Source organism: Trichoderma virens (genome assembly GCF_000170995.1).
Source record: "Trichoderma virens Gv29-8 chromosome Unknown TRIVIscaffold_83, whole genome shotgun sequence".
NCBI classification, from domain to species: domain Eukaryota; kingdom Fungi; phylum Ascomycota; class Sordariomycetes; order Hypocreales; family Hypocreaceae; genus Trichoderma; species Trichoderma virens.
Genome location: NW_014013666.1, coordinates 548611 through 574741, shown reverse-complemented (window position 1 = coordinate 574741; position 26131 = coordinate 548611). Strand labels below are relative to the sequence as shown.

The window sequence follows — 26131 nt, the reverse complement described above, 5'->3', positions numbered from 1 at the left end:
TGGACTCTCAACACTCTACTTTGCTACTACCTCTTTTCTCTTGATAATTCTAGAACACCTTCTTTCTCTTTCGCTTTCCTCCATCTTTTACCATCATTGAGCTCTCCTCCATTCACTGCTAACCACTGCTTCACCAACCAAAACGACATTTACACTTCCATCGAACACTTCGACGTCACCATGCAATCCAGCGCTGTGAACAAAGCTCAAGCATCGCTAAAGATGCGGGTGAAAACACTGGGCTTCTGCTTTATCCAGGTGCTCAGATGCATATTGCATCTCGCCTTCATTCTAGAATACATCTTCACCGAAATCTGGCTGTGGCAATTATTTTACGACTTTGGCCATCGCAACCTAACCACAGACCGAGACAGCGCCGCGATTGCCTTTATCATTTTCCTCATCGCATCTCTCTGCCATTGTCTCGGACTCGCTATGGGCATGTTGAACTTGTACGGTTGGTCTATAGCGCCTTCTTTAGAATGTGAGGGGATGAAAATGGGCATGTCTCCTGTGGATTCGGCCGTTCATTTGATGGTTCTTTTCTGTATTTCGGGATTTTATACTTTTGTCTACTGTTCGGTATCATGGTGGCTTCCGACCTTTCAGGCCAACGGAGAAGCAGAGAACACCAGATACTGTATTGCATGCATCCGTATCATGGCATTTGAGGCCTTATGGGCAGCTGTAAAATTTGGAATTGCGATTTTTGTCGAGCGAAATGAATCGCAAAGCACGGATTACACAAGCGTTGAGAAGGACATTGAGAAGGATTTGATGGAAGTGGAAAGGAATACTACTGAGAGGCCTGCTGAAAAGTGTGCGTCTGCAGACGAGAAACCGACCTCTGTCTAAGGAAAATCCTTGTTGAAGCACCAAGACCGACTGTGCAACAGATGTAGAGGGACTAGCCCTTAACTCCAGCAATTTAATTGAAATCGTGCAATATATGAAGCAATACTCTGATGGAGAAATAGTATATCACATGAATGACTCTTGGCTTAGATTATAATTTGTCGGAAGTGATACTATAGATCAAGAATAAATATGATGCCAGCAGTATCATCTAGGTCCTTCCTTGGGCCCCGTAGATTCTGAAACCAAGAGCGGCCTCTCTTATTTGTCTCCCCCGCATTTTCTCCGATTGAATTGTTCAGACTCTTCCCGAGTACGAGAGTATGCTTCTGGGATTCGGGACAAGAAGCGACCTGTTGGACGCAAGTCGATTACAATAACCCGGGCTGGTATGATGCTGCAGTAATGCGTGGGTGATTCGCATAACTGGATTAGTAATAGCGATTGAAGAGATTCACCATATTAAGTTTTCGGAGCTCTTCGGATCTAGCGCAAGCCTCGTTTTGGTTTGGGGCTGAATGGGGCTGTAGAATCGGCTCGCTGTTGGCTTCATGTACATGTATGTATTGCCGCATTTAATATTCGGCCACTGTACAATATAAAGGTTGAGCTTTCTGCACCGCCATCACAGAAGCAATATATGTCGATTATTTTACGGTACTAAACTGCATCATTGTTTCATCAAGTCTTTTTACAGCACTGTAACGCGGCACCTTTGCCCCATACCGCAGACAGTCGATACCCCTCACCTGCTTTGCTTCTCCTACTGCACCTTGCCAAAGCATTCGCTAAACCACCAGTCGTTATGGCTCGACAACAAAAGGACGACCAGATTCTGGAGCTAGCTCGAACCCTTCGAGAAGCTCCATGGTGCGAGGAATATGAGAAAATGGTCTCAGGCATGCTGTGCGTATCCCATTCAGCTCCCCGCATCTGGCGCACTGCTCAACCCATCCTCCTTCTGCCCACCAGCATCTGAGAAGATGAGGAGACTAGACAACTTTCTGGGTCACTGCAGATAGAACTTGATTAACACATTAGACGTGATTCTAGGTATAATCCCCTGCACCCTTTGCTAATGGAAGGCCGACACAAAGCAAGATGCTTGGCGTACAATTACAACAACTTGAACCCCTCATCTGCGCCTTTCGATAAACTGATAGAGACTCAACAAGAGATGCTAAAGGGCATCCTTGGCAAGGTCGGGCCCGGTACCTTCATCGAACCCCCTTTTACGCCAGACTATGGCTGCAATATCATCATGGGCGAAAACTGCTTTATGAATTTCGGGTCTGTCCCGCCTCGCCACCTTTGTCCATAAGGCTACAAGCTAACTGTGCTGTTATCTAGCCTGACTATCCTGGATACCAGCTTGGTCATCATCGGAGACCGCGTTCAGATGGGACCTAATGTGCAGATATACACTGCTGGCCACGAGACCTCTGTGCTGTCCCGCATCAAGTTTGTGGAATTTGGTCTGCCCATCAGAATCGAGGATGATTGCTGGATCGGAGGAAATGTTGTGATCCTCCCCGGAGTGACCATAGGCCGTGGGTGCACCGTGGGAGCTGGCTCCGTCGTCACAAAGAGCCTTCCTGCGTATTCTGTGGCACTAGGGACACCAGCCAAGGTGGTCAAGACATTGCCCTCCGTGGAGGAAGAGCTGGCAGACCCAAATAACCCTTTCCGGAACATGCCAGACAGGGAGGATTAGCCGAGCATTATATACCTAGGTAGGGGTGTCTCCTCGCCATTGAATATATGTATGCATATGAATTGACTCTCACCCGCTCTTGTTAATCATTGTTATTTGCGCAGAGTTCCACACACTACTATCGTAGTTGTTGTGTCAAGTCGTCATTACTATGCAAACTCTACCATTGACGTACCCCATTATAATTACCAGCATAACGCCATTTGGCGTTGGAGCTCAATCTCTGCCATTGAGCATGATTACCCAGCATCCAACTCTCTTGAACTGAAAGCACTGGTTCAATACTGTTCAGTGTCAGAGAGGTGGCACAGAGTTGAGGTAAATGTATTTCAATGGGCAGTTCGTACTTTTTAAGGTACCTTGGCAAGCCTACCAATGATAGCATGGGCCGGAATGATGGTTACCAGAATATGTTACGCCTCTATGTATAACGTAATGTTCCCGTATGCTCATAGATCTAACTCGCTTCATCGAGTATGTACAAGTAGAGATGCTTTGTTTTTACTTGCTATAACCATTTTTAAGAGAAAAAGAAAGGGAATGAAAAAAGAAAGTATTACATGCTCATTTTGCGCTCCAAATCGGTGTACACTTTGCCAGTTGGTGAGCATTGAACACCCTCATGCAACCACATATAAACATGGCCTGAAAGTACTTTGCAGATTCCTGTGTTCAATCAAGTCGGCTTGCTTATGATGAACACCTCCAGAACTTTTACTCAACTAAACAATTGAAGGTGAATTGCAAACTCATGCTGTCTTATCATGGGATCGAATGACTCTCTGCGGTGGAGCGTCAAGTCTGCAAGACACGACCCTCATTTCCGCGGGCAAGGACTTCACTACAATGGGAATTGCCTCTGCCTCGTCATTCATCTATCAAATTTAAGCTCTCCAGGCTTCGCTTCCCAGTTCGAGCCAACTATAGCGTATCAGCTACTCCTCGTCGAACAACCACTCAGCCGCCTCTTCCATCACCCGCCGCGAATAAACTAGCAAGCTAGTAGCATTGAATCCATTGACATTCTGGTTACATTAAACCATAACATTTACTCTCCCGTTTGCTTCTCCACACCATCAGACCCATTCATATGCAGCCACAATAGCTGTCAACGTATCACTGGAGCAACAACTCCTGAGGCTTTCCCCCAAGCCCCCAAACTCTCTTATCAACCAGCACCAAAGCCTGTGTAATCACCCAAACCTCCCCGAGAACCAGCACTGCAGCTACAAACAAGTCTATAGCTGCACGTTACTCCACTGTTGCTGTAAACAAAGTCTCCGGGCCAATGAGGTTGTCCCCTGCCCTTTTATTCACTCGCTAGTGTGCCCACGGCAGCCTGTGCCTATTTTGCTTTCCCTCTCTTCCCTCTCCACTGCTTTTCTCTTCTTCTTCTTCTTCTTCTTCTTCACCATCTTCTCTTAGAATGGTCACAACCATCATGAGTTTCTCCATACACATTGAAGCTACACACCTCACACACATCCTTGCGTCTTTCACTCCACCATCTCTCCTCCTTTCTCCTCTCTTCCAACCATCACATCAAACTCCAGTCCTCTTCTCAACCGCGAGATCAACATAGGAAGAATGGTGACAGCCAAGAGTGCCCAATACAGCCCGACATCCCACCTTTCTCGTGGGTTTCTTTGAACTTTCTTCCCTCCTTGACCGCCTACTCATCCTAATTCCAGGCTGACCCAACTCCACCTCCAAGCATCTCACTCTCACTGATGCTGACGCCACTTATCGCAGCGGCAAACATGCCCGGTTTTGGTGCTGGTACTAGACTAGCAAAAAAAAGGATTCCCTCATGTTTTGCCGCTTGCGTGGCCTGTTGGAAGCTTCCCTAAGAAGATGGCATTTTCGTGCTGGTACAAGACTGGCAGAAAACAGCCTCATTCACGCTTCGTCTTCATGACCCGTCTGTATTCGGTAAAACGATCAAAGATGGATGGCTTGGTCTTGGTGCTGGTACGAGACTAGCAAAAGGCCAGTGCCATCCATGCTTTGTTGTCTACATGGTTTGTCGGAGTTGGCCCCCCAGCCGATGCTGAGAATGCAGGGTGGGATGGTCTTTGTGCAGGTACTAGACTTGCAAAAGACAAGCCCATTCATGCTTTGTTGTCTACATTGTTTCTGTTTCTGTTCTTTGGAGCCTTCTATGATGACGGGGATGGATGTGTTATTCCTTGTGCTCGTTGGCCTTCGGGTGCCCCTGGTCTTGGTGCCGGTACAAGACTGGCACAAGACCAGGTGGTGTGTTGGTGAGAGGGTGGGGTAAGTTTGAAATGCTGCTTTCTTGTTCAGCCGTGCTCTTTACTGACTGGGAAACGCAGGTGAGAAGGGCCACATTGACGGCGGGCTGCGTTTTCTCATGGACTGGGTTTTCGTACAGGGCTTTCATACAGGGCTTTCATACAGGGAGAGTATATGAATCGGGGCTTGGTAGAAGTCGTTCACTGTCTCTGGCCTCGCATCTGCAGAAGATCGAATCGCTCTAGGAGGAAGGATAGGCTACGAATGTCTCAAGCATCTGGATCAACATGAAGAGGGAGGAGAGTGGAGGATATACAACGAGAAACAACAGCACACACCAGTTGAAGAAATAATAGTATCTGTTACTCCAGTAGGATGTGCCTTGAATAGTATCCTGAAATGTCTCCCGCTACGGTCCATCCTTACGTACGGCCTTTGTGTCTGGATAGAGAGCAGCCAGATCAACATACCACTGCACCTGAGAGAGCATCATTGGATCTTCCCAGATCTGCTGCAAATTTTGCGCCGGTTGTCATTATCAACGAATTTCTTAAGCATTCTATGAACCAGGGTAAGAAAAAAACAAGCGAATAATTCCACCCCAAACAGCAAACACCTAAACATCCCCTCCATGAACCAACTTCCCCCTAACATACACCTGCGCAATATTCCGATCATCCCCCGTCATGACAAACTTCTCCAGCATCCTCTCCGCCGAATCACTCTCTTCATCCAACGGTACATTGACCCCATCTCTATCATCCCGCATGTCAATCACCAAAGCGTCAAACTCCATCCCAACAGCAAATCCACCAACCCGATCGTCAAAGCCTACCACTTTGGCGCCTCCCTTTGTAGCCATGTAAAACACTTCTTCTAAACTCAATGTTTCTCCTCCATTGCCTTCTTTGCTAACGCTTTCATCCTTCTCAGACTCGAATTTCGGATACAGGGCTTCTCTCGCATATGAAGTAATCAGAGCATGCCTCATCGCATTCAACATGCTCGAACTATATCCACCCCCCGAATCCGTGCCCAAACCGACATTAATACCCCTTCTAAGAAACTCCTTGACAGGAGCAGCCATGAAGCCTCCCCCGACGGTCATGTTCGCAGTAGGACAGTGAGCGACGCCACACCCCAAGTCCTGAAGCTTGTGTATCTCATACGACGTCATGATGGTGCAGTGCGCAAGAATACTTCGCGGCGTAAGAAGTCCAAAGGACGAGTACAAATCAGCCTCGTTAGTGAACTCCGGAAAGAGAGACAAGGTTGCGTTGATTTCCTGCGCGGCTTCGTTGAAATGCGTCTGGATGGCCAGAGAAGGGTCCTCGCGTGCCATTTCGCCCAGAGATTGAAGGAGCGGTGCCGTACACGATATTGCGAAACGAGGTGTCAAGACGGGCTTGACGAGAGAACCCTCCGGATCAATGGTTCGAATGTGCTGAATGCACGATCTCGTCGCGGAGATAGACTCTTCAGCAGAGGCCTCGCAGTAAAACGACGGTGAGTTTCGATCCATGTTGCATTTCCCAATAAGCGCCCTCTGACCTCCCTTCAAGCACGTAGATGCTAACACACGAGTTGCTTCCCCATGCAGAGAGCCATAGTACGACGCCGTCGTGACGCCCTGTCTAAGCATCCCCCGGACGAGCTTCTCGTAAACATTTTCCGCATAGGAAGCATCCGCAAACTTGGCTTCGTTGGGAAAAGTTATGCCATCGAGCCAGTCCAAGATGTGCATTCCCTGGCCCAGGCCTCGCTGCATCCATTGCGGGGCATGGTTGTGCGTGTCGACGAAGCCTGGGATGAGGAATTGGCCTGGGGAGAGTTTGGTGAGAGGAATTTGCTCGATATTTTGTTCCGCGAGGATATTGTGGATGTTGGAGAAGGGGATGTTGGGCTGGAGAGTGAGGATTGTGCCGGAAGAGGAGACGGTGATAAGGGCATCGGGGATGATTTGGAGTAGAGTGGGGGAGAGGGAATGGATGAGCGTTGCGTGAATTGCTTTGGCGGGTTCAGCCATGATGAATTTATGATAATTTCGAGAGGGATTCTAGTAGTATTGGAACGTTGTTGATGGTTAGGTATTTTCGGTGTGAAGATGTAGATAAGGGAGATGACGTTGAGATCAAATGCCAGAAGACGCCGGAGCGGGGCCATGATCCTTTGATCAAGCTGCCATTTCAAGGCGGGGGCTGACTTCAATGTTGTGTACTTGTACAACAGCAATGTCTCACATTGTGTAATTCGAAAGGCTGTCATTCTTATGATGTTGATCTATCATTCGTTTCTCTGAGGATACATGCAATTACAGAACCTTTGGTGTGACGATGCACTGCACTAATTGGTCTCGCCTATCCGGCAGTTGTCAACCATATCCATCCCGCATGAGATGAGCACATGCATACAACAACCCAACCAACCACCAAAAAGAATACATCTCCAACCACAGAAAACATCCCCACGAAAAAGAGAAAAAAGCAATCACAAACAATTGGAGAAAAAATGCAAAAAGAATGTCCTCGGTGAGGCTCGAACTCACGACCTTCAGATGGCCCAAACTGATGTTTGGATCATATTAGATTCAATATGAGACTGACGCGCTAGCCAACTGCGCCACGAAGACTCTTTGATGCCTGCCGATCCATATGATTGGACCATATAGGTTTCAACGATGCGACAGCCTTGCACAACTGCGATACCGAATACTCAAACGCATGTTGATGGGCATTCTCACAAGAAACCTCAACGAACCACGCACATACGCATTGAAACATTTTACAACTACTGGCCATATAATTCTCTCAATTCAGCTCTTGTATAAACCATCAAGACACCCCGCATCAAAGGCATCTCAAAACGAATATATACAAGTCAAAAAGGGCATAAAACAGATAAAAAAAGGGTAAAGGTGAAAAAAGTTGTTTAAAAAAGAAGAAGAAATTTTTCAAAGTATTGTAGAATCGTAAAAGTCAATACTGCTATCGAGACAACCCGTTCTAATAGCGAAAAAAGCCGCAGACACGCAACACCATTGATGCCTTGTATATCAAAAAAAAAGAAATTTGATTCCTCCCCATGAAAAAGAGAGAGGCCAAACAAAATCCTGGGATCCAAAGATACATGAAAAGACGACGATAATTATTTCACTTTCCTATAAACCTCCCATCTACATACACAACCCCACCGTAAATTTCAAAGGCCACCTTTTTACAGGACAATCATGGCACCACCAGCAAGCATGGCGACGCCCATGTACAGAGCCACGGACAGCTCGCCCAGGCTCAACAGGTTGGCGCTGGGGCGGCCGGCAACAGCGGCGTTGGTGCTGGTGGCAGCACCCTTGGCTCCAGAGGTGGAACCGCCGCCGACAGGGCTGGTAGCGGTGGCAGCAGCCTTGTTGATGGCGCTGGCAGAGGCCAGAGCAGCAGAGCAAGAGGAGGCGGCGCCCTTGGCGCTGATAACCTGGGCCTGGCCGTTGAAGTCACAGGCGGAGGAGGCCTTCTGCTGGGAGTTGTAGTAGGCGTCGAGGACATAGTCAAGCTTGGCACCGTCGTCGCACATGCTGTAAGCACCGTAGACACCAGTGGAAGCATCACCGTTGATACCAGCGCAGACGGCGGGGTTCTTGCCGCAGATGAAGCCGAAGATGTCACCGTAGTCTTTGGTGTCGAGAGAGTCGGAGCGGACGCAAGACAGGGTGTTCTGCATGCAAGTGCAAAGGCTAGAATCAGGAGTAGGAGGGAGGTCGTTGATGGCCTGCCAGTCAGAGGTCAGGGCAGGGCAGCTGGCGGGCTTGTTGGCGGGCTTGTAGTCGCTGGAGTCAACACCCTTGGGATCAGCCTTGGTAACCTGAGCCTGGAGAGCGCTGAAGTCCTTGAGCTTGGTGACGGCGCCGTTGGAGACGGAAACGAGACCTAGGATATACTGTTAACAATTTTGCGGTATTTAGGCATTTCCAATAGTAAACTCACCATAGTCGTTGGCCTCCTCGAAGAACATGTAGACGATACCACCGCTGAAAACAGCAGACATCTCGTCAGAGTACAGGGCAGCAGTCTCCTGGAAGATACGGGCAGCGGCACCGTTGGGCAGGTTGCAGCCGTACTCGGCGAAGAAGACGGGGACGGAGTAGTTGGAGAAGAAGGTGGTCTGCTCATCGTAACCGGACTTTTGCATGGTGCTCTGGCCGCACCAAGAGTAGATGTTGTAGCCCCAGAAGTCAATGGCCTCGGACTGGTCACCGCAGTTGAAGTAGTCGGCAATCTCGGCACGGATATCGACGTCGTCGTTGGCGGCGTAGCCAACACCCTGCCAGCGGTAGTTCTTGGACTTGATGTAGGCCTTGGTGTCACGGACGGCGGCCTTGACGTAGGCAGAGGCGCCAGTGTTGTTCTTGGCGTTGCTGACCTCGTTACCGGCAAAGTAGCCAATCACGTTGGAGTACTGCTGCATCTCGTCGACAACGGCCTTGTAGCGGGCGAACAGGTCGGTGTTCCAGCTGGGGGTGTCACGGTTAATGGACAGAGAGGGCTCTCCCAGGTCAGAGAAGACGTAGATGCCGGCATCGTTGAGGAGCTTCATGCAGGCGGAGTGATCGGCCGTGGGGTCAATGGCGTAGGTTCGGATCACGTTGGTGCCCAGCTGCTGCAGCAGAGGGATGTCACGCTTGCAGTTGGACTCGCTGGAGAGAGGGTCGATGAAGGTCGAGTTGCCAGAGGTGGTGGTTCCGGCCTGGCCGACATCCTGCTGGTACGCAACACCCTTGATGAAGAACTGGGTGCCGTTGGGGTAGAAGAACTTGGAGCCCTATGATTGACAGCCGACGATTAGCGGTTGATCGAGACATGAAGATCTGGAGAACAAAAGTGGCTCGCTCACCTTGGCGGTAATGGAGGGCAGGTTAGCACCGAGGGCGCCGCCAGCCAGGGCGAGCAGAGAGACGGAGAGCTTGGACAAGCTCATTTTGACGATTCTTGGTGGTTGCGAATTGCGATTCGTAATTCTTGAGTTGGTTAAGCGATTGGAAGTGCTGAAGAGCAACAAGGGAATGGATAGAATGTAAAAGCTGTGGGTTCTAAAGAGTGTCTGAAAAGGCCAACTGTTCGAGGCGGCCACCCTCAAAAATGATGAATTAGCTACAAAATCAAAGGAAAGATGCGAAAAGAGATCTGGTCCGTCCAAACGGCGCCATGGAGCAGGCAGCGAGTGTTTTGTTCGCGCGCCAGGAGGAGAGGGTCCAGCACGGGGAAATTGACTTGAGCGGTTACCAGCAGGGGACCCCTGGCTAGGCCCCGGGCTAGGACCTGGCTAAGGCGCTTGCCCTGAAGCCATTTGACGCAGCGGATGGCACACTTGGCACTATGGGAGGCGCAGCGAGAAGCTTGTTTTGGGCAGATCAGGGCCAATAGCGGCTCCGTTCAGGGGCCTGTGACAGGGGTGCGGATCCCCTGGCGTCGAGGATTCGGTGGGCTCAGAGGATGCGGACAGTGGGAGCGAGGCGGTTCGGGGCGCTATCAGCACTGTAGCGCGGACGGTGTCGTTTTAGCAGCCGAGCGCCCTCATCTTGGGGATTTCATGCTAAGCAGCAACTCGACACGAGGCTTCTCGAAGGCCGCTTCCTGCACCGTGTGGAACCGTCAGGCGTGCCCGTGTCGTTCGAAAACATCCGTCCATTGAAAATATCCATCTCCATCCATACGGAAGAAAGGGGCCAGAGTGCTGCTGCAGAGATGCCCCACAGGCGAATTTCCCCTGACTACAGCACGACAATGCAATGCGAGGCACGTTACAGGTCCCGTCTGGGCGAAATGAAGCAATAAAGTGACATTTGACTGCTCGGCACAGCGATCTTCATTGTCGGTCCTTGCATATGCTGTCTCCCAAATTAGCATGCATGGAAATGAACGTTCTTGGTTTTGCTTGGCCACACATGGTGTTTTTGATTGTTGAGGCAGTTTTTTTTTTTTTCTCTTCTATTTACGAGTACTTGTACAACGAGAATTCGTCTTGCCGCTTCTTTTACGAGATACGACTTGGCATTTGTCCAGTACCTAATGTACAGCCTCTCTCCCTTTTCTCGGGTGACGCGTCAAGGCCCTCCCATCGCCTCTGAGCCTCTTCACATGCGACAGAAGCAGTCCAGCCCGTGCTCGCCTTGTCTTGGCCAGCCTTGTTGGCACATGTTGCTTCATTGTTCCATCCCATCCCATCTCCATCTCCATGCCGTACGAGCACAGAAAATTCCACCCGCAGCCGAGCCTCTCCTCTCCAGCCTGTTTCGCCTCGAAGAGCGCTAGCCAGGAACGTGAACCAAAAAAGGCCGGCCCACCCTCGTCTGACGCTCGCATTATTCCCTCTCGCCGTCCTCTCAATCCAGCTCTTTCTTTCTTTTCCATTTTCGGGTCCTCGGTGCCGTAGTGGCTGAGGACCTGCGCTACCCTTCAACTGCCTCTTCCGACTCGTGATTCGTGATTCGTGAACGCCTCCTCCCTTTCTCGGAGCCACGGCACATTCAGCAGAGCTCGGATACGGGCCGTTTGGGAGCCGAGTATCCGGCCCTGCGAGTTGCCCCGGGCTTATGTTGCTTCAAGGTTGTTCTTTTTTTCTTTTCGATTTTTTTTTCTCGCCTAGGTGATGCGATGCTCAAGTCATTACTCAGTAAAATGAGACTCTCTGCTTCGTATTCACAACGTGGCAAATGTATGTCGGAAATCTATCGTCTGCGCACTTTGTAGTAGAAATCGCCAACGCTGTAGAGCACCTCGTCCCAGAACTTCATGACGCTCCAGTCGTCTCGTTTCGGGCGATGTCGATCGCGGCTTGTTATTTTCCTATGGTGATAATGGCCATTGTGATAAACAAGCTCGTCAGCCATCTTTACTATACTGATCTGCACGGAAGTGCGTTGCCACGGATAGCTTGTGCCGAAGACTGAAACAGTCACACAGTCTGTGCTTTTGAATTTGAATGATGATATAGTATGGAGTCTTTTGCTGTGTCAAGCGGACGTTGATTGAGGTTCACCCAAAAGGCGTATGTGCCTGCGTGCAAATGTTTCATTTGGTGCAGTTGCTGATGTCAAGAGAAGAGGACCGCGGAGATGACTTCCAACAAATGATGGGCACATCGCTTCATTTATTCCCGTTGATTATTCCTTCGAGATCCCAATAGTCACAAGATCAACACAGCACATTGCTGCCTTCAACATAATTCTGCCCTGTGCTGGCTTGGCCTGAAGTCATCGGAAGTCATCTGGGTTGCCACCAATCCATCGTGACTTTTGGTCGGGGCCGGCTGACCGGATTGGGGGCCCGCAACGCCGATCCGATCATACGCGCAGGTCCGGAGGCGAATCACCGCACATGCCATTTGATGATTGGAGAGTTTTTGTCTGGTTGCACGCAGATGCAGCACAAGCGCTTAGGTAGGAAGCAGGTAGATGGGAGAGGCGTTATGGTTAAAACTTGTTGCCGTTGACATGTACATTGTACCTTTGTGAGGCTTCTAGCTCCGTTCTATTCAGGTGTTTACCCTACAGGCCAAATGAGAGCATCAAATTGGGGCAGCAAACACTACAGTTAGTCATCATCTCATTAGTTGAAAGACAGATATAGAACAACATGTATTTTGAGGTGTTTGCGAATAGCGATATGTTCTTGTAGCAATGTTTGACGAAAAGAGCTTTAAACAGGTTGTTTACGCTGTCACGATAATAATGCCTAGCTGTTATTATTTGATAGGAACTGATCTTCTATCTAGCACTCTGTATCCAAAACAACAACCCACTAAACTTTCGTGATGATGGTAAATTCCAAAGAAAACCAATACCAATAATAACAGATACCGGGAAAAGATAGTGTCACAGACAGCAAGACAAATGGGTTGGCCGGGCTGATGCTGAATGCCAGTAGACTCACCAAACGCAAGGCTACGATCGCCGACCAACTCCATCGAGAACAATCACTGCAGCTGCTGAATGTCATTTAGCCCATAAATACCTGTCTTTGGTCATCTGCATGTAAATTCACTGGAAATCGATTGAATCAAAAAATGGACATGTCATCTGTCTCTCAACTGCTGCTCGTTTCCTACTAAATTGAGGTGCAGAGGTAAAGCCACTCCGGCCAGCCACCAGAGGATTCTAATGCAACCAAAACCTTACACTTCAACCTCCAGGCCGCTCCCCACTTGCGACCACCCAACAACACTTACAATGGCGAATGCAATACGTTAGAAGTATTCATTAATTGCTGCAATTTTTCTCTCTCTCAAAGCATCATATTCCGCCTTCTCCCCCCCAGCTGGCCGAGCGCAAAAGGCGCATGACAGGGGCAGCTGGATGCGATCCTGCCCGCCCCGCATCGAGTGCGCACGCGATTCACAACTTCCACCATGAATTCGACTGGCCTGGGAGCGTCCATGTGGGCGTCGGCGAGAAGGCGCCCCTACGAACGATTTGACACCCGATCGAAATCCGTACCGCCCGCCAGCCTCTCAGCACCGACAGAGCCAAGCTCGGAGCCGATAGCTGTCCTGCCCTCAGCCTCGTCCGGCGCAGCATCTTCGCTGTCGCCCATACAGGCCTTTCACAGATTCGAACAGGCATGCCAACGCCTGCGGTGGAAATACATCGATCTCGAGTCCTCATACCAGCGTGCGCTGTCGCCGCAAGACTACGGCTTCTCGACTCAAGACGCAGAGGTCAACTTCAAAGTTGACTTCCACGAGTTCTACGTCCGCATCGAACAGGCGCTGGTGTTTGTCCTCCTCGTTTTCGGCATCACCGTTCCCCGCGGTACCGGCGGACCGAGAAGCCAGGCGGCGCATACATATCATCATAACGTGCTCAAGACGCTGGAAGAGGAGGGCAATCCGCTGCACGAGGCTCTGGGACGAGGGGATGTCAATCATGCGCTGTGGAAGGCAAAAGAGCTACGGAATCGGTGGAAGGATGCGGCTGAAGGGAGGGAGACGCCGCCGCTCAAGATGTACGATTTGACGTGGATCGTCAGACAAGTGCTTAGTGGCCTGGAGGTGTCATATGGTATTGCGGCGGGGAGGATTGAACAGCTCAGGATAGAGGGGGATGGGCTTGCTGAGAATGGAGGCGCAAGTGGTGGCATTGATAATGATGGCGATAGCTGGGAGTGGATGGTAGAGATGGATTGGGAGGCATAAAAGCACGTCCTTTGAGCATCTCCATCTGCTGGACGGCTGGAGTTTTTTTTTGTATCATACAATACCCGTATAAGCACATGGGTCGGCGATTTGAGATGGGAGCAAAATATTGTCGCTGCTATAGGCAGTATTCGTATATAGACGAGTCGAATATTGATGAAATATATGTAATGATGTGATTGCCTAGTCTTCTTCTTTCTTCACCACTTCCTTTCCCTTTCGAAAAGCTCTCCGCAGAGGGCACTTCCCACTCTTTGTACTTCCGGCCCTACACTCATTGCATGTTTTACCGTGTGTTACCAATAGGATATGTAATCCGTATTTGTCCTCGTCTGGCACCCTTGCTTCTAAATGTGCCTGTGCCTCCTCTCTGCTTGCCGTCTCAGGCCGCCATCCCAGGAGTCCTGTTATCCGATATACATGAGTATCAACCGGGAAGCTATCCCGTTGCAAACAGAACAAGAGAACGCAACTCGCAGTCTTGGGGCCCACGCCTTGAAAAGAGAGGAGCTCGCGCATGGCGGAATCATTAGAAGCGTGAAGGAGGTGATCGAGGGAGTAGCTCCCGTACTTGGCTTTTGTCTGGCGGAGGATGTTAATTATTACTTTGCTTTTAACCACGCTGAGGCCCCCAGATCGGATCGTTCGCTGAAGCTTCTCTGTTCCCCCGTCGACAATGGCCTCCCAGTTATCGCTCCGCCCGTATGTCTCATCCATGGCGAGCTTTGCTCGAGATGAATTGCGATCACTCGTATTCTGGCTCAAAATGGTCCTCACAAGAGCGTCAGTAACAAACATCGCATCGCCACAGCCAGCGCGGGTGCTTGGAGCGACGATGGCTTCGGCTTGACGTTTTCGCTCGCCGTGGAGGGACGCCAGGATACTATGAGCGAGGGCACATTCTTGGGGCGTCGGATGGAGAAAAGTCGGGAATGGAGATGCTTGAGAATGAGCTGTGAATGATTTGAGCTTGCGAGCTTGGAGAATGGCCGCTTTGTTTGGAGATTTTGATAAAGGAACGTTGAATTTGGATTCTGCTTTGATCGCGGGGAGTGAGCCTTTGGTGTTGACGTCTCTCTTGATGTGGCGGAGACTGCGCCTGAGAGGCGGCGATTCTACGACGTCTTGCGTCATGATTGAGATAATTTCTCTAGGGAAATACAAGATAGCGATATATGAACTTGTTTTCTACAAATTAAAGGCTTAAAGTGAAGATTTACTTGTTGTAAGATCGAGGCGTCGAGTGATGAGGTCAACGAACTATGATGACTAAGCCCCGAATCGCTGCAGGCAACCACCTCCAGGGCTGTGTAAGTGGGAGCAAGACCCCTCTCTGTGTACATTATGTTTCTCACGATCGACATATGTACACGTATTAACTGATACCTCTCTGCTGAGTTTGATAGGCTCGTGTATTCTATTCCTATCGCTTCTAACATGGCGAATATCGATGCCTTGCCAACCGTATCCGCGAGCAAACAGCCCGACTCAACGATAGAGATGCAGCAACTTAGTGATGCTTTCCGCTCAGTCCTAAACATTGCGGAAGAAGCGCAATCCGGATCGTCGTCTTCTAATCTTACCGATTTGACAGACCATTCGGATGAAAATGTTGCAAGAAATAAAGCACAATGGAAGGATTGTACGTAGCCTTCCTGGACATCCCGCAGATACACCCTTATTAATGGTGATTACATGTAGTCTTTACCTTTATGGGCGAAAAGGCCAAGAACTCGGAATATCCAAAGTATTTATTTCGAGCTCATAATCACGGTCACCCGTTTCCCCGATTTCTAGACGATGGCACGGGACAATACAGCGATAGCTTCGGCTCTGACCTTCATCTTTGGGTTGAATATGACGCACAATCTCCAATATGTGTCCCCATAGGCGATCTGACGGAGTTCTATACCGTTGAAGATTTCTTCTCGGAGCTGAGATTTCATCTGGAAAAGACCCAGATTAATGGCCAGGAAGAACGTGCTGGAGAGAAACCAACCCTGTCTTCCATCGTCTCTCTTAGTGGTGACTTTCAGTGGACAGCACAGAGAATCTGTTCGGTTGGTAGGAGGGCGACCAAAGACCAAAGACCTGGCTTGGCTGTCTTTGAAACATCATTGATTGACCCTAGTATGGTGCGTGTCTGGAGGGTAATGGATATGCTGTTATTCCTTGACACCACCATGCTTCTGAAGAGATCTGTTAATATTCCTTTAAATCTCCGTCGCTGGGCCGGCAATGCCGATGAATATGTTTGTTGGAGCTTTGTTCCCCGCGAGGCATTGATTACGTTTATTCCTTTGCCTAAATTAACAGAAGCGCCCAATTATGGTGGGAAGGCTTTTTTGAGGAAAGAGTTTGTGCAATCCAACTACTTGGCAGATTTCAGGCGACAAACTCCGGTACAGCTCTCCAAAGAGGAGTATGCAGATAGGGTATCAAATTTTGTAAGCAACATCATCTCTGATGCTTTCTCTTGGGAGGAAGCGGAACCGTTGGGTATGCACATGGCAGAGCTGCTGTCAAGGCCCAGCTTATGGGGCTACGATGTTACCCCGATGATTGTAGACTTGAAAAAAGCAATCTCGTCGGCCATGGAAGCACACCGGGAACGGATTTCTTTGTTGGATAACTAAGGGATCCTTGATCATAATGTAAAGAGACTGTTTAATCACAGACCTTGTTTGTTGCGTCTAAAATGTACCTTCAACAGGCCGAAAGGCAGTGGCCATCTCACCAATCAACATCTGAGAAGACTATCAAATACATTTTGGCTGCCGTTTCGGCCCTCATGTCCGGCCCTCGTCCATGGTAGAAAGTAATGCCCAGTGGTCCGAACTGCTCAGACTCGCTTTCACCCATGGTCCTCCCCACTCCCCCTGAATATCGTTCTGGCGTGCGCTAGCCACCATCAGGATGATGGCTCCAACCTTTGATTCTGTTGTCGTCGAACAATAGTAGTGGAGATATCCTAGAAGTATCTTCCCATATAGTTCTTTCTCATCATTAGATTACGAGTCGGAAGCTACTATAGTGGGGGGAATAAGCAACAGGGACTATAGAGGCGTCGTAACCCGATCTCCTAGCCTGGGAGAATTTCTGTTGATTGAGTCCATTCTAACCCATAAGAACGAGTGGGTAGATAATAGCTGCTTGATATTTTTACCATGATTGAGTTGGGCTGGAGCGGGATCATATTGGTACGCTGACAGACGCGCCCCCCTTCTAAGTACGATGTGTGTAAAGCTGATATGAAATTGTCTTCTGTCGTTAACCCGGAGAGCATGTTTTCTCCCGGAGCACAATTAGTAACAAAGAGTCGTCAGAGTCGGTCAGGGTTGAGAATGCCTGATGATAGGGTTTCAATCACTGTGCCTACTATATATTTGCTAGCGGCGATGATACATGTATTTACTGCCCGGGCGTCTCCTGGGTAGTAAATCTTCCCAAGGGCAGGACCTCCGATAGTGGTCCTCTTCCCCACAGTTCAAGCATCGGTTTTCATCCCACCTGATCTCTCGGCCGTCTTCAACGGTGTCTTCATGTGCATAGCAATCCCGCAGTACATGAGTATCCCAATCACAGCGGTAGCAGCGTAGACCGCGAGAGCTGCTGTCTCTCGGTATATGTCTGCCATTTTGCTGCTCAGCGACTCGCTCTGCTGAATGTCCTGTGCTGTTCTGTGGGCCGTCTAATATGAGCGGGATGTGATGCTCTAATAGCCCTTTTGTTACTGCGGCAGCCGTTGCAGCCGCGAATCTCTGCCAGGAATCGTTCTTATGGCCGTCGGCGTAATCGGAAACGCCTTTCACAATAACAACGCCAGGAATCTCTTCCCACAGTCCAGCGCCTTCCATTTCAAAGGCCGTGATCTTATGCTCTCTCGCAAGTGTGTCGCGGTATTTGCCAGATTTCACTACTGTATCGCCCGACCCAAAGCGACCGAAATGTATGGCAGGCGCTTGAGCTTTGTTGAATTCCAGCTTTCCCTTTGACTCTAGGCGCTGCCGCCGTATAGTATGCGTGTTGCTACATCCAAGTTTTTCGCAGCTCAAATCTTTAGATTCGCAACAAATAGAATCCGAGCTCTGACAACACTCTGTGCAAGCAGGTAGAGTCGAAAGTCGGTGCTTGTGGAGATAGCTTGGCTCGAAGAGTTGATCACTTGCGGTGCCAGGATAAATGTACTTTCTCCGATGCCGAGATGACTCTTTCGCCTGAAGCTGCTCAAGAAAGCAAGCTGCTTGACTTTCAAGGTGTTCATGCCATTTATCCACCTCTAGGTGGGTAACCAAATCGCAAATTCTTTTCCTCGCCCTGCCAAGAGAGTCTTCGATACCCTTCTTCATTTGGAATGTGCCATCGTATCGCTTACCGAGATCATACTGAATGACGCTTTTGCTGATGACGACGTCGCCTAGCAATAGCTCTTGATCCTCCTCAGTGCTTGGTACGCCACCGCAGATTCCGGTCAGTAGGAGGACCTTCAGGTTTGGGTAGCTCGACCGGAGACTCGCAGCAGCAGCAGCAGCTCTAGCTTTGCCAACATTTGTAGGGCCGACAAGCACGATGTTCACATTGCCCATCCGTGCAGACTTGTATATGTTTTCATCTCCTGGAGCCCTACCGTATCGGCCATCCTCGTACCAGTCGTCTACCAAAAGAGTGACGGCGTCGTACTCCAAGGGCAGTGCGCAAATCACTGCCACTTCGAACTCGTCTCTGCTGGCGGGAGGGCTGGCCATGGTGCAGCTTCGTCAGGGCGGCAGAGACGGTCGTCCCAGATGGCCTCGGAGGATCTGGAATTCGTTGACGCGCCGGAGGGATGGCAGTGCGGAGGTGTCGCGATAACGCGCCATGCCCGCCGCGTGGTAGATGCTGCAAACGACGGAAGAAAGGCTGAGCCTCGAACTGACGACTCCAGATTGGTCGGCGGGGTGTGACAACAGCCAACGGGGCGGGCCGCGCCCATCCCTGCAAGGCGTCTGGTCTAGGTGCATATTGGTATTACTGGATATGTACCTGTATGTACGGAGTAGTCGATGCGATGCCCTATGGCCACGGATTATCATGGTGGCGACATGGATGTTCGACTGCCCAATAAAATAGCTGCAACTTCCGCTCTGGGTTATGTCCCCAAGCTTATGGCAGCTCCTCCAAGGAATATCGGAGACATTCCTCCCGATATTGGCAATCCGTTCTTCTCAACCCTGGATGCACTCGTGAAGCCTCATGAGGTACTACATGTATCCATAGCCGCCAACATCCTTCAGATTCAAGGACCGGCATCTGACCTCTAAAAAAAAAAAAAAAGTAATCGCCCTGACAGAACATAGCTAGAGAGGCGATAGTCGAACTGCCAGTTACTGAATAGACGCTCAACGCTGGTATGAGGCAGTCCAAGAGCCAACTTACTCCGCTACATCGTTTGAACTTCAGCTTGGCGTTGTTCGTCGCTGATTCTTTTGGAGAGACCTAACTTGCAGCACAAGCCAAGTCAATCGCCTGGTAGAGGGGTTTGTCACGGAATGGTTCAAGACTAAATGTGCCTCCAATAGGCCGAAAGGCATTGGCCATCTCACCAATCAACATCTAAGAAGACAATCGCTGCCATTTCGGTCCTCATGTCTGGCCTTCGTCCATGACAGAAAGTAATGCCCAGTGGCCCGAACTGCCGAGACTCACTATTCATCTATTGTCCCCCCAGTCACCCTGACTATCATTTTGGCGCGCGCTAGCCGCCCCCAGGGCTCCAATTTTTGATTCTGTTGTCATCGAACGATAGTAGTGGTGATAGCGCAAATACGCGATTATTGAAAATACTAAAGTCGAGTCCAAGGTCGACCATTTTCACCTTGATATCTCGCCGCTTGCCGTTGACTAGATCGCAGATGACCGCCTTGGTTGCGTTCTCAATGGTAAGATCGCTTGCCGTTGACTAGATCGCAGATGACCGCCTTGGTTGCGTTCTCGATGGTAAGGTCGGGCTTGGTGAGCACACCTAAAGTGCGTTTTCCCTAGGGATTTTCCCTGGGGATCAGCCTCGGCGGCAAGTCGGAGGATCCTTTGGTTGGCAATGTCGCCGTTGCAAGGAATATTTGCATCCTATGCCCAAGAAATCTTCGTTGATCAGGTTGTCTATTTTAATAAAGTGTTGGGAAATTGGTAATCGGTTTGCCACAGCACCGAGGTGAAACTAACATCCAGCGCATAGAGCTGGCTACCCAGCATCCCGTGTCTAAATTCACAGCTATAGAGGCGATGATGGCAGACAGGTACTAGAGAAATATATCGACAGTAGCGGAAAGTAGCGGAAAGTAGCGATAGTAGCGATAGTAGCGGAAAGTAGCGATAGCAGACACCAGAGAACCATGCATTTGCCCAAATAAGGTAGATGAAACTCTCCCCTCCGCGTTTTGTTATGATATATAAAACACATGTGGTCGCTGGGATGCTGGATAGCCAACTTGAGGTGCTGAATCGTTCTGCTCTTTAAATAGCTCTTCTAAACATCTATGACAATATCTGTCACAACATGGACATTGCACAGTCTTGACGACTGGAGAGTTAATCAAACAGGCAACACAGCTTCGTTGGCTATTGGTTTCACTTGGTTCGTCGGCGAGTTTAGCCTCTTCGGCTTGCTGGTTTCACTGCTTTTCGTTTCTAGATTGTATTCATTGATTTGGCTGACTTCATTGTCCTGGTTCATATCCTTCTCTTTGCTGGTGTAAGCGGCTGGTGTGAGCGGCTTCTTCCACATGATTGGTTTCGATAGCTACTGTTAATTCGTTGATCTGCTTTGCTTGTTTGGATGTTTTCTTGTTTGGATAAAGATTCGACGGCGGCTCGAGGCTTGTAATCGCTATGTCAGGACGACACAAGTTGCTCGCACACGTCGCGATCTGAGTATAGCATCGCTAAGTTGCGTGGCTTGCGCTAGTAGATGATTGCTGCGGCTTTACGGTCGGGAGGCGTATTGCCCAACCGATCCTTTCCTTTGATGAGCAACTCAACATCTTCGATCTGCAAATCGATGATCAGCTGGTGCGTTTGTTGGTCGGTCTTGTCATCCATCTTTGCAGATTTGGATAGGTTGTGGGAGAGAGGAGAACGGAGAGAAGAACGGAGAGGTGAAAGGCTTAGGTAAAGGTAAGTATTGTTGCTCTGTTGTAGGTGGTCCGTGCATAAACAATTGATCATAAATTAATTCATCTCCAAGTTTCCCATCGGATTACAGCTGGGAGCGGTGCGAGATACTGGTATATGGCATGAGTAGGATAAAGGCATATTGCACTGGGCAGATATGGACAATGTTCTTGAGATTTCCGGCTGTTCGTTAGCGTGTGTTGTCTGGTCAATGTTCCGGTTCTCAGTCTGATGCTGCTGTAGCTGTACGAGAATCTCATCAGTTGAAATGAAACTGGGGCACAATTCGCTCTTGAGTAATGAAGCTCGCTCCAAACAGTGAATGCTGTAGGTTCGCTAGGACGAAAAAAAAAAGATTCAGGTATATGTCAGGCGGCCGAGTTGATGCCAGGTCGTCGTCGCTATGCTAGGACGATACAAGCTGCTCGCACACATCGCGATCTGAGTAGACCACTACCAGGTTGCGTAGCTCGTGCTGGTAGAGCATTTCTGGGACTTCGCGGTCGGGAGGCTCGTCACATTGGAAGTGCTCTCCTTTTACAGGATCTTCAGCGTCTTATATCTGTAGGCTGATGATCAACTGCCGGGTTTGTTAGCCAATGTCGTCATCCATCTTTGCGGATCAATGGATATACGCAGTAGGAGAAGAGGAGACTGGAGAGGAGGGAGGTGCCGATGGAGGGATTCCTACTCACCCATTGGGAGTAAGGGGATGGTTGCGTGTGATGTATTTATATCTTTCATAGTGCATGGCATGATGTGTTAAGTAGATACGAAAGCAGTGCAGCCTTAGGATTCCAGGCGGTTCGTTGGTCGTATTATTATTGTGTGTGATGTCTCTGTCAAAGTCGGACAACGCCATATGCTGTAGTCAAAGAGTACAAGCACTTCTCAGCAGGTGTTGAATTTGATGGACAATTTGCAATGAGTAATGAGGCTCGCTCAAAAAATGAGTGTTGCAGGTTCGCTAGGGCGAAGTCTTTTGAGAGAAGAAAAAGGTCAATAAATATGTTGGCCGGCTGAATTGCTGTTACTCACTGATTGTGCCCCATGAACAAGTGGTAGCCAGGAATCCTTGCCATCTGGCACACCAATTGGCAAGTTTGATGCATCTTTGTGCGCCGGGTGTCCGGCCTGTTCCCTGTCGCAACTCGATTCCACCGTGCGCGTGATTTTGTAGTTCAACCGTGATGACAGCATTCTCATAATGATCGTGCAAGAAGGCATTGCTGCTAAAACAGTATTTGGGAAGATTCTGAGCTGCGAAAAAGAGACGGGCCAGTTAATGAGTGTTGGGACTTTGCGACGGGGAACAACACTACGGCACCTAGGTACCTAATACTTCTCCCTGCACCAACAACATTAGCTGTCTACCTAGTATAGTACCTATGGGCGGTGTTAAATCTTCTGGCGCTCCGGCTACACTGTTTGCGTGACTTGTGTGTCACTCTGGAAGAAAAAGGCTATTGGTACAGGTTCTGGCCATGTACCACAGCTTGGTGCATGTATGTAGCTGGGGAGAAGAGGTGGGGGGAGGGGGATTCGAGGCGATCGAGATGATGAAAATGCAGTAAACTATTACCGTGCAGTTGATGATCAGCTATCATGCTTCCTGGTTGATGTCATCATCCCATCTTTGCGCGTTTCCATAGACTGCAAGAGAGAGAAGAAATGTGTGGGTGATAGTGGGAATTGGTCTGGGCAACAAGGTCAAAATATGAGACAGACTTGGTTCTTTATCGTTGAAGCTAGGCTCAAGTGAACAACATGGAAAGCACTCAGGGAATTAGCTTGCAGTGAATCAGCCCGCCTTCGCGGGCTGATTCACACTGGCCAAGGCGGATGCCAGTAGTGAACGGATTCACGTGATCTACGACGGGTACCAACACCAAGGACTCAGGGAAGTTAAGGCAGAGATGATGGTACATTTTCTTGCTTCGTCTTTTAGGGCCCATTGACAGGCATTGCAGCACGTAGTATCATATCTCTTTGCTTGCCATCTGATTGACACATGCCCAATGATACGGATTTGCTACCATGGCTTGGAATTGTGTTGGCGTCTGGGGAACAAAGGATCCTATTTTGCATAGGGAATCACGCGTTTCCTCACCAATTCGCATGTTCTCCCCACGGTCGAGGTACTTTTGGCGCATATATTTAGTACTAACGCCTGGCAACTCTATTTAGCCTTTTAGGAGTCGCGAGAAAGACCGAATTGCTGGCCTCAGCCCCAAATATGCGGAGAACATGAGCAAGGATCCCGTCTCCATGGGAAATCGTGCAGATTTAGGCGTTCGACATGTGCTGAAGGGCCGGATTGATGGTCTCATATCCGAGACTGGCCCATCAGCCTCATGCAAAGAACGATGAGGCCAACAAGATACTTTGTGTGGAAGGGCTCTTCCAAATATCGGTCAAGCCAGAGAACTCCATGGAACGCGCAGCTTTTGATCACGCGCAACTTGCTCGCAGATCCTTCCGTTGTACTGCCGATTTATCGACTAATGCGTCACCATCGGACCGAAAACATTACCAACTCCCAGCCGTGACGACTTGACAAGTCTCCATCTCCGGTTCCGTGCAGACGGAGTTCTTCCTGAAACTTAAAAGAACGGAACACAAAATACTACAACACAATGTACTTGGCTTTCGATATATATAAGTGGCTGAAACCCCGAAACAGTGATCGTGGGTAGTGCCTTGATCTTACACCAAAGCGACATGTCTTCTCCAAAGACTCGCTTTGGCGCTTTTGCGCTGGCCATTGCTGCTCTGCCACTCCAGTCACTGGCTTCGCAAGCCGACACTTACGACTACATAATTGTCGGTGCAGGTACAAGTGGGCTTCTCTTGGCCAATCGTCTGACCGAAGACGGCAGCCTCAATGTTGCAATCATCGATCCTGGTGCCGATGAGCGGAATAACCCAAATGTTGCCAATCCCCTCACATGGCTGGGATTGAGCGGGACTTCTGTTGACTGGACTTACTCGAGTGCGCCTCAGAAATACGTCGGTGGAAGGGTTCTCACGTATGATGCAGGCAAGGGAATAGGTGGTACTAGCCTGATTAATGGTATAAATGCAAAACGCCCTGATATATGAATCGGTATGAGATCAATACTGAATCAGTTAGGGATGACGTATATTCGAGGAGACCGCGCCGAGTTCGATGCCTGGGAGGAGCTCAATCCAGCCTCTGGCTGGAACTGGGATACCATGCTACAGTACTACAAAAAGGTTGAGCGATTCTTCCCTCCCTTGGAATGGCAGGAAGATGTCGGCGCACTATATGAAGACGAATATCATGGTTTCTCAGGAGAGCTTAATGTCGGCTTCAACCCGGTCCTGCTCAACGGATCGTTCTACGATGACGCAAAAGAAACTTGGGGAAATCTCGGCCAACCCCTCATCAAAGATGTCAATAGCGGATACCAGGCTGGATTCGACGTTTGGCCGCAGACGCTGGACCCAGTCACGAATACACGATGCGACTCTGCCACTGCGTTTTATTGGCCTGTACAGGATAGACCAAACCTAACGCTACTCAATGGCACAGTTTCCAGGATCCTATGGAAGCCTAACAAGGTCAAGACACTTGACGCATCTGGAGTCGAGTATATTACCCCGGATGGACAGCATAAGACTGTGAGCGCAGTGAAAGAGGTGATTTTGTCTGCAGGGGCACTGCGTACGCCTCTCATCCTTGAGCTGTCCGGCGTCGGTAACCCAAGTCGTTTAAATAATTTGGGCATCAAAGCGGTTGTCGACTTACCGGGCGTGGGAGAAAACATGATTGATCAGCCTAACAACGCCCTATCCTACTCGGCCAACTCCTCGTTTCCAGGCTACGCACCATATGCCACGTTTGTTAATGCTACATCTCTTTTCGGTGATAGTTTTACACTTATATCTGCAGCGACAAAGCAGCTCCTACCGAGCTGGGCACAACAGATTGCTAATGAAACAGGCGGAGCCTTAAAAGCCAAAGCAATCGAGAAGCTGCTTCAGGTTCAATACGATTTGATCTTTAAAAAGGGTGTGACCATTGCAGAGATACTATCTACCGCAAGTGGCACTGCGACTTTCTCAGCATACTGGACTACTTTACCCTTCAGCCGTGGGAGCGTACACCTCAGCTCGGCCGACGACATTAACACACCGGTGATCGACCCGAGATTCATGTCCATAGGCTATGACATGATTGTTCAAATCGCCATCGGACGCCTGTCGGCAAAGTTCTGGAACAGCCCGCCCCTGTCTGCCACGGTTCAATCTGAAGCACAGCAAGGAACTCCCTCGCCTGACGACACATGGGATCAATGGGAGAACTTTACGGTAAGCCACATGGTGTCAAACTCGCACCCACTTGGGACCACAGCGATGCTGCCGCGGAAACTTGGCGGAGTTGTAGATCCCCAACTCCGCGTATATGGCACAACAAATGTCCGAGTGGTGGATGCTTCTGTGATACCGATGCAGATCAGCGGACATCTTACGGCCACGCTGTATGCAATTGCGGAGAGGGCGTCGGATTTTATCCTCAATACTGTGTGATACGAGATGTTGTGGTGTTATGTGGCGATGCAATGGTCTTTGGACTTTGTGTCGTCACTCGGGTCTTGATATGTTACATTGGGAGTCACTTAGAGGGTAAGATATCTGGATGCTAATTGTTGCTATTGTTACACAACGTATTGGATAAAAATACCAGTCACTAATAGTAATGCATTATTTATTAATTCCCCCTACTTCCTGTCCCTTGCCACCTCTGCATAGCCCTGCATGAGAGGTTTACGACGTCAATGGAGCGTATTATTACCCCTTGATTCGGCATCATCTTGCACAAAGTGGCTGCATCAAACTAACATGAGTGACATTCCCCTTCTCCTCACCCGAAGGCTATTTGGTAAGCGGGACACGGCATCGTGCTCAGCAGTACGACGACGTCTCCCAAGCCACGCCAGGCCGTGCAAC

General features: G+C 49.5%; 10 protein-coding genes across 10 annotated transcripts; 5 read left to right on the top strand and 5 right to left on the bottom strand.

Annotated features, from left to right (window-relative positions):
* Positions 1–180: 180 nt before the first annotated feature.
* Positions 181–855, top strand: TRIVIDRAFT_224785 (uncharacterized protein; the record flags this gene model as incomplete). Its single annotated transcript, XM_014098285.1, has 1 exon — positions 181–855. One exon carries the CDS (start codon positions 181–183, stop codon positions 853–855), a length of 675 nt encoding a protein of 224 aa, XP_013953760.1.
* Positions 856–1660: 805 nt separating this feature from the next.
* TRIVIDRAFT_156151 (uncharacterized protein) lies at positions 1661–2569 on the top strand (the record flags this gene model as incomplete). Its single annotated transcript, XM_014098284.1, has 3 exons — positions 1661–1761; positions 1909–2145; positions 2206–2569. The coding sequence occupies 3 exons, from the start codon at positions 1661–1663 to the stop codon at positions 2567–2569; spliced, it is 702 nt and encodes a 233-aa protein (XP_013953759.1).
* A 2766-nt stretch (positions 2570–5335) lies between these two features.
* On the bottom strand, positions 5336–6932 carry TRIVIDRAFT_216521 (uncharacterized protein; the record flags this gene model as incomplete). Its single annotated transcript, XM_014098283.1, has 1 exon — positions 5336–6932. One exon carries the CDS (start codon positions 6849–6851, stop codon positions 5442–5444), a length of 1410 nt encoding a protein of 469 aa, XP_013953758.1.
* A 685-nt stretch (positions 6933–7617) lies between these two features.
* TRIVIDRAFT_80941 (glycoside hydrolase family 72 protein) lies at positions 7618–9988 on the bottom strand (the record flags this gene model as incomplete). The annotated part of the gene is made up of 3 exons (XM_014098417.1): positions 7618–8745; positions 8803–9637; positions 9710–9988. 3 exons carry the CDS (start codon positions 9791–9793, stop codon positions 8039–8041), a joined length of 1626 nt encoding a protein of 541 aa, XP_013953892.1.
* Positions 9989–11401: 1413 nt separating this feature from the next.
* Positions 11402–11918, bottom strand: TRIVIDRAFT_92812 (uncharacterized protein; the record flags this gene model as incomplete). The annotated part of the gene is made up of 1 exon (XM_014098282.1): positions 11402–11918. The coding sequence occupies one exon, from the start codon at positions 11703–11705 to the stop codon at positions 11544–11546; it is 162 nt and encodes a 53-aa protein (XP_013953757.1).
* Positions 11919–13249: 1331 nt separating this feature from the next.
* On the top strand, positions 13250–14008 carry TRIVIDRAFT_46448 (uncharacterized protein; the record flags this gene model as incomplete). The annotated part of the gene is made up of 1 exon (XM_014098281.1): positions 13250–14008. The coding sequence occupies one exon, from the start codon at positions 13250–13252 to the stop codon at positions 14006–14008; it is 759 nt and encodes a 252-aa protein (XP_013953756.1).
* A 189-nt stretch (positions 14009–14197) lies between these two features.
* On the bottom strand, positions 14198–15019 carry TRIVIDRAFT_24735 (uncharacterized protein; the record flags this gene model as incomplete). The annotated part of the gene is made up of 1 exon (XM_014098280.1): positions 14198–15019. A coding segment is annotated over one exon (822 nt), but the record flags the coding sequence as incomplete, so codon positions are not given.
* A 350-nt stretch (positions 15020–15369) lies between these two features.
* On the top strand, positions 15370–16799 carry TRIVIDRAFT_80940 (uncharacterized protein; the record flags this gene model as incomplete). The annotated part of the gene is made up of 2 exons (XM_014098279.1): positions 15370–15650; positions 15710–16799. 2 exons carry the CDS (start codon positions 15446–15448, stop codon positions 16642–16644), a joined length of 1140 nt encoding a protein of 379 aa, XP_013953754.1.
* Positions 16800–17397: 598 nt separating this feature from the next.
* Positions 17398–18753, bottom strand: TRIVIDRAFT_46254 (uncharacterized protein; the record flags this gene model as incomplete). Its single annotated transcript, XM_014098278.1, has 1 exon — positions 17398–18753. One exon carries the CDS (start codon positions 18751–18753, stop codon positions 17398–17400), a length of 1356 nt encoding a protein of 451 aa, XP_013953753.1.
* Positions 18754–23878: 5125 nt separating this feature from the next.
* On the top strand, positions 23879–25711 carry TRIVIDRAFT_46709 (uncharacterized protein; the record flags this gene model as incomplete). The annotated part of the gene is made up of 2 exons (XM_014098277.1): positions 23879–24230; positions 24291–25711. The coding sequence occupies 2 exons, from the start codon at positions 23879–23881 to the stop codon at positions 25709–25711; spliced, it is 1773 nt and encodes a 590-aa protein (XP_013953752.1).
* Between the last annotated feature and the right edge of the window lie 420 nt (positions 25712–26131).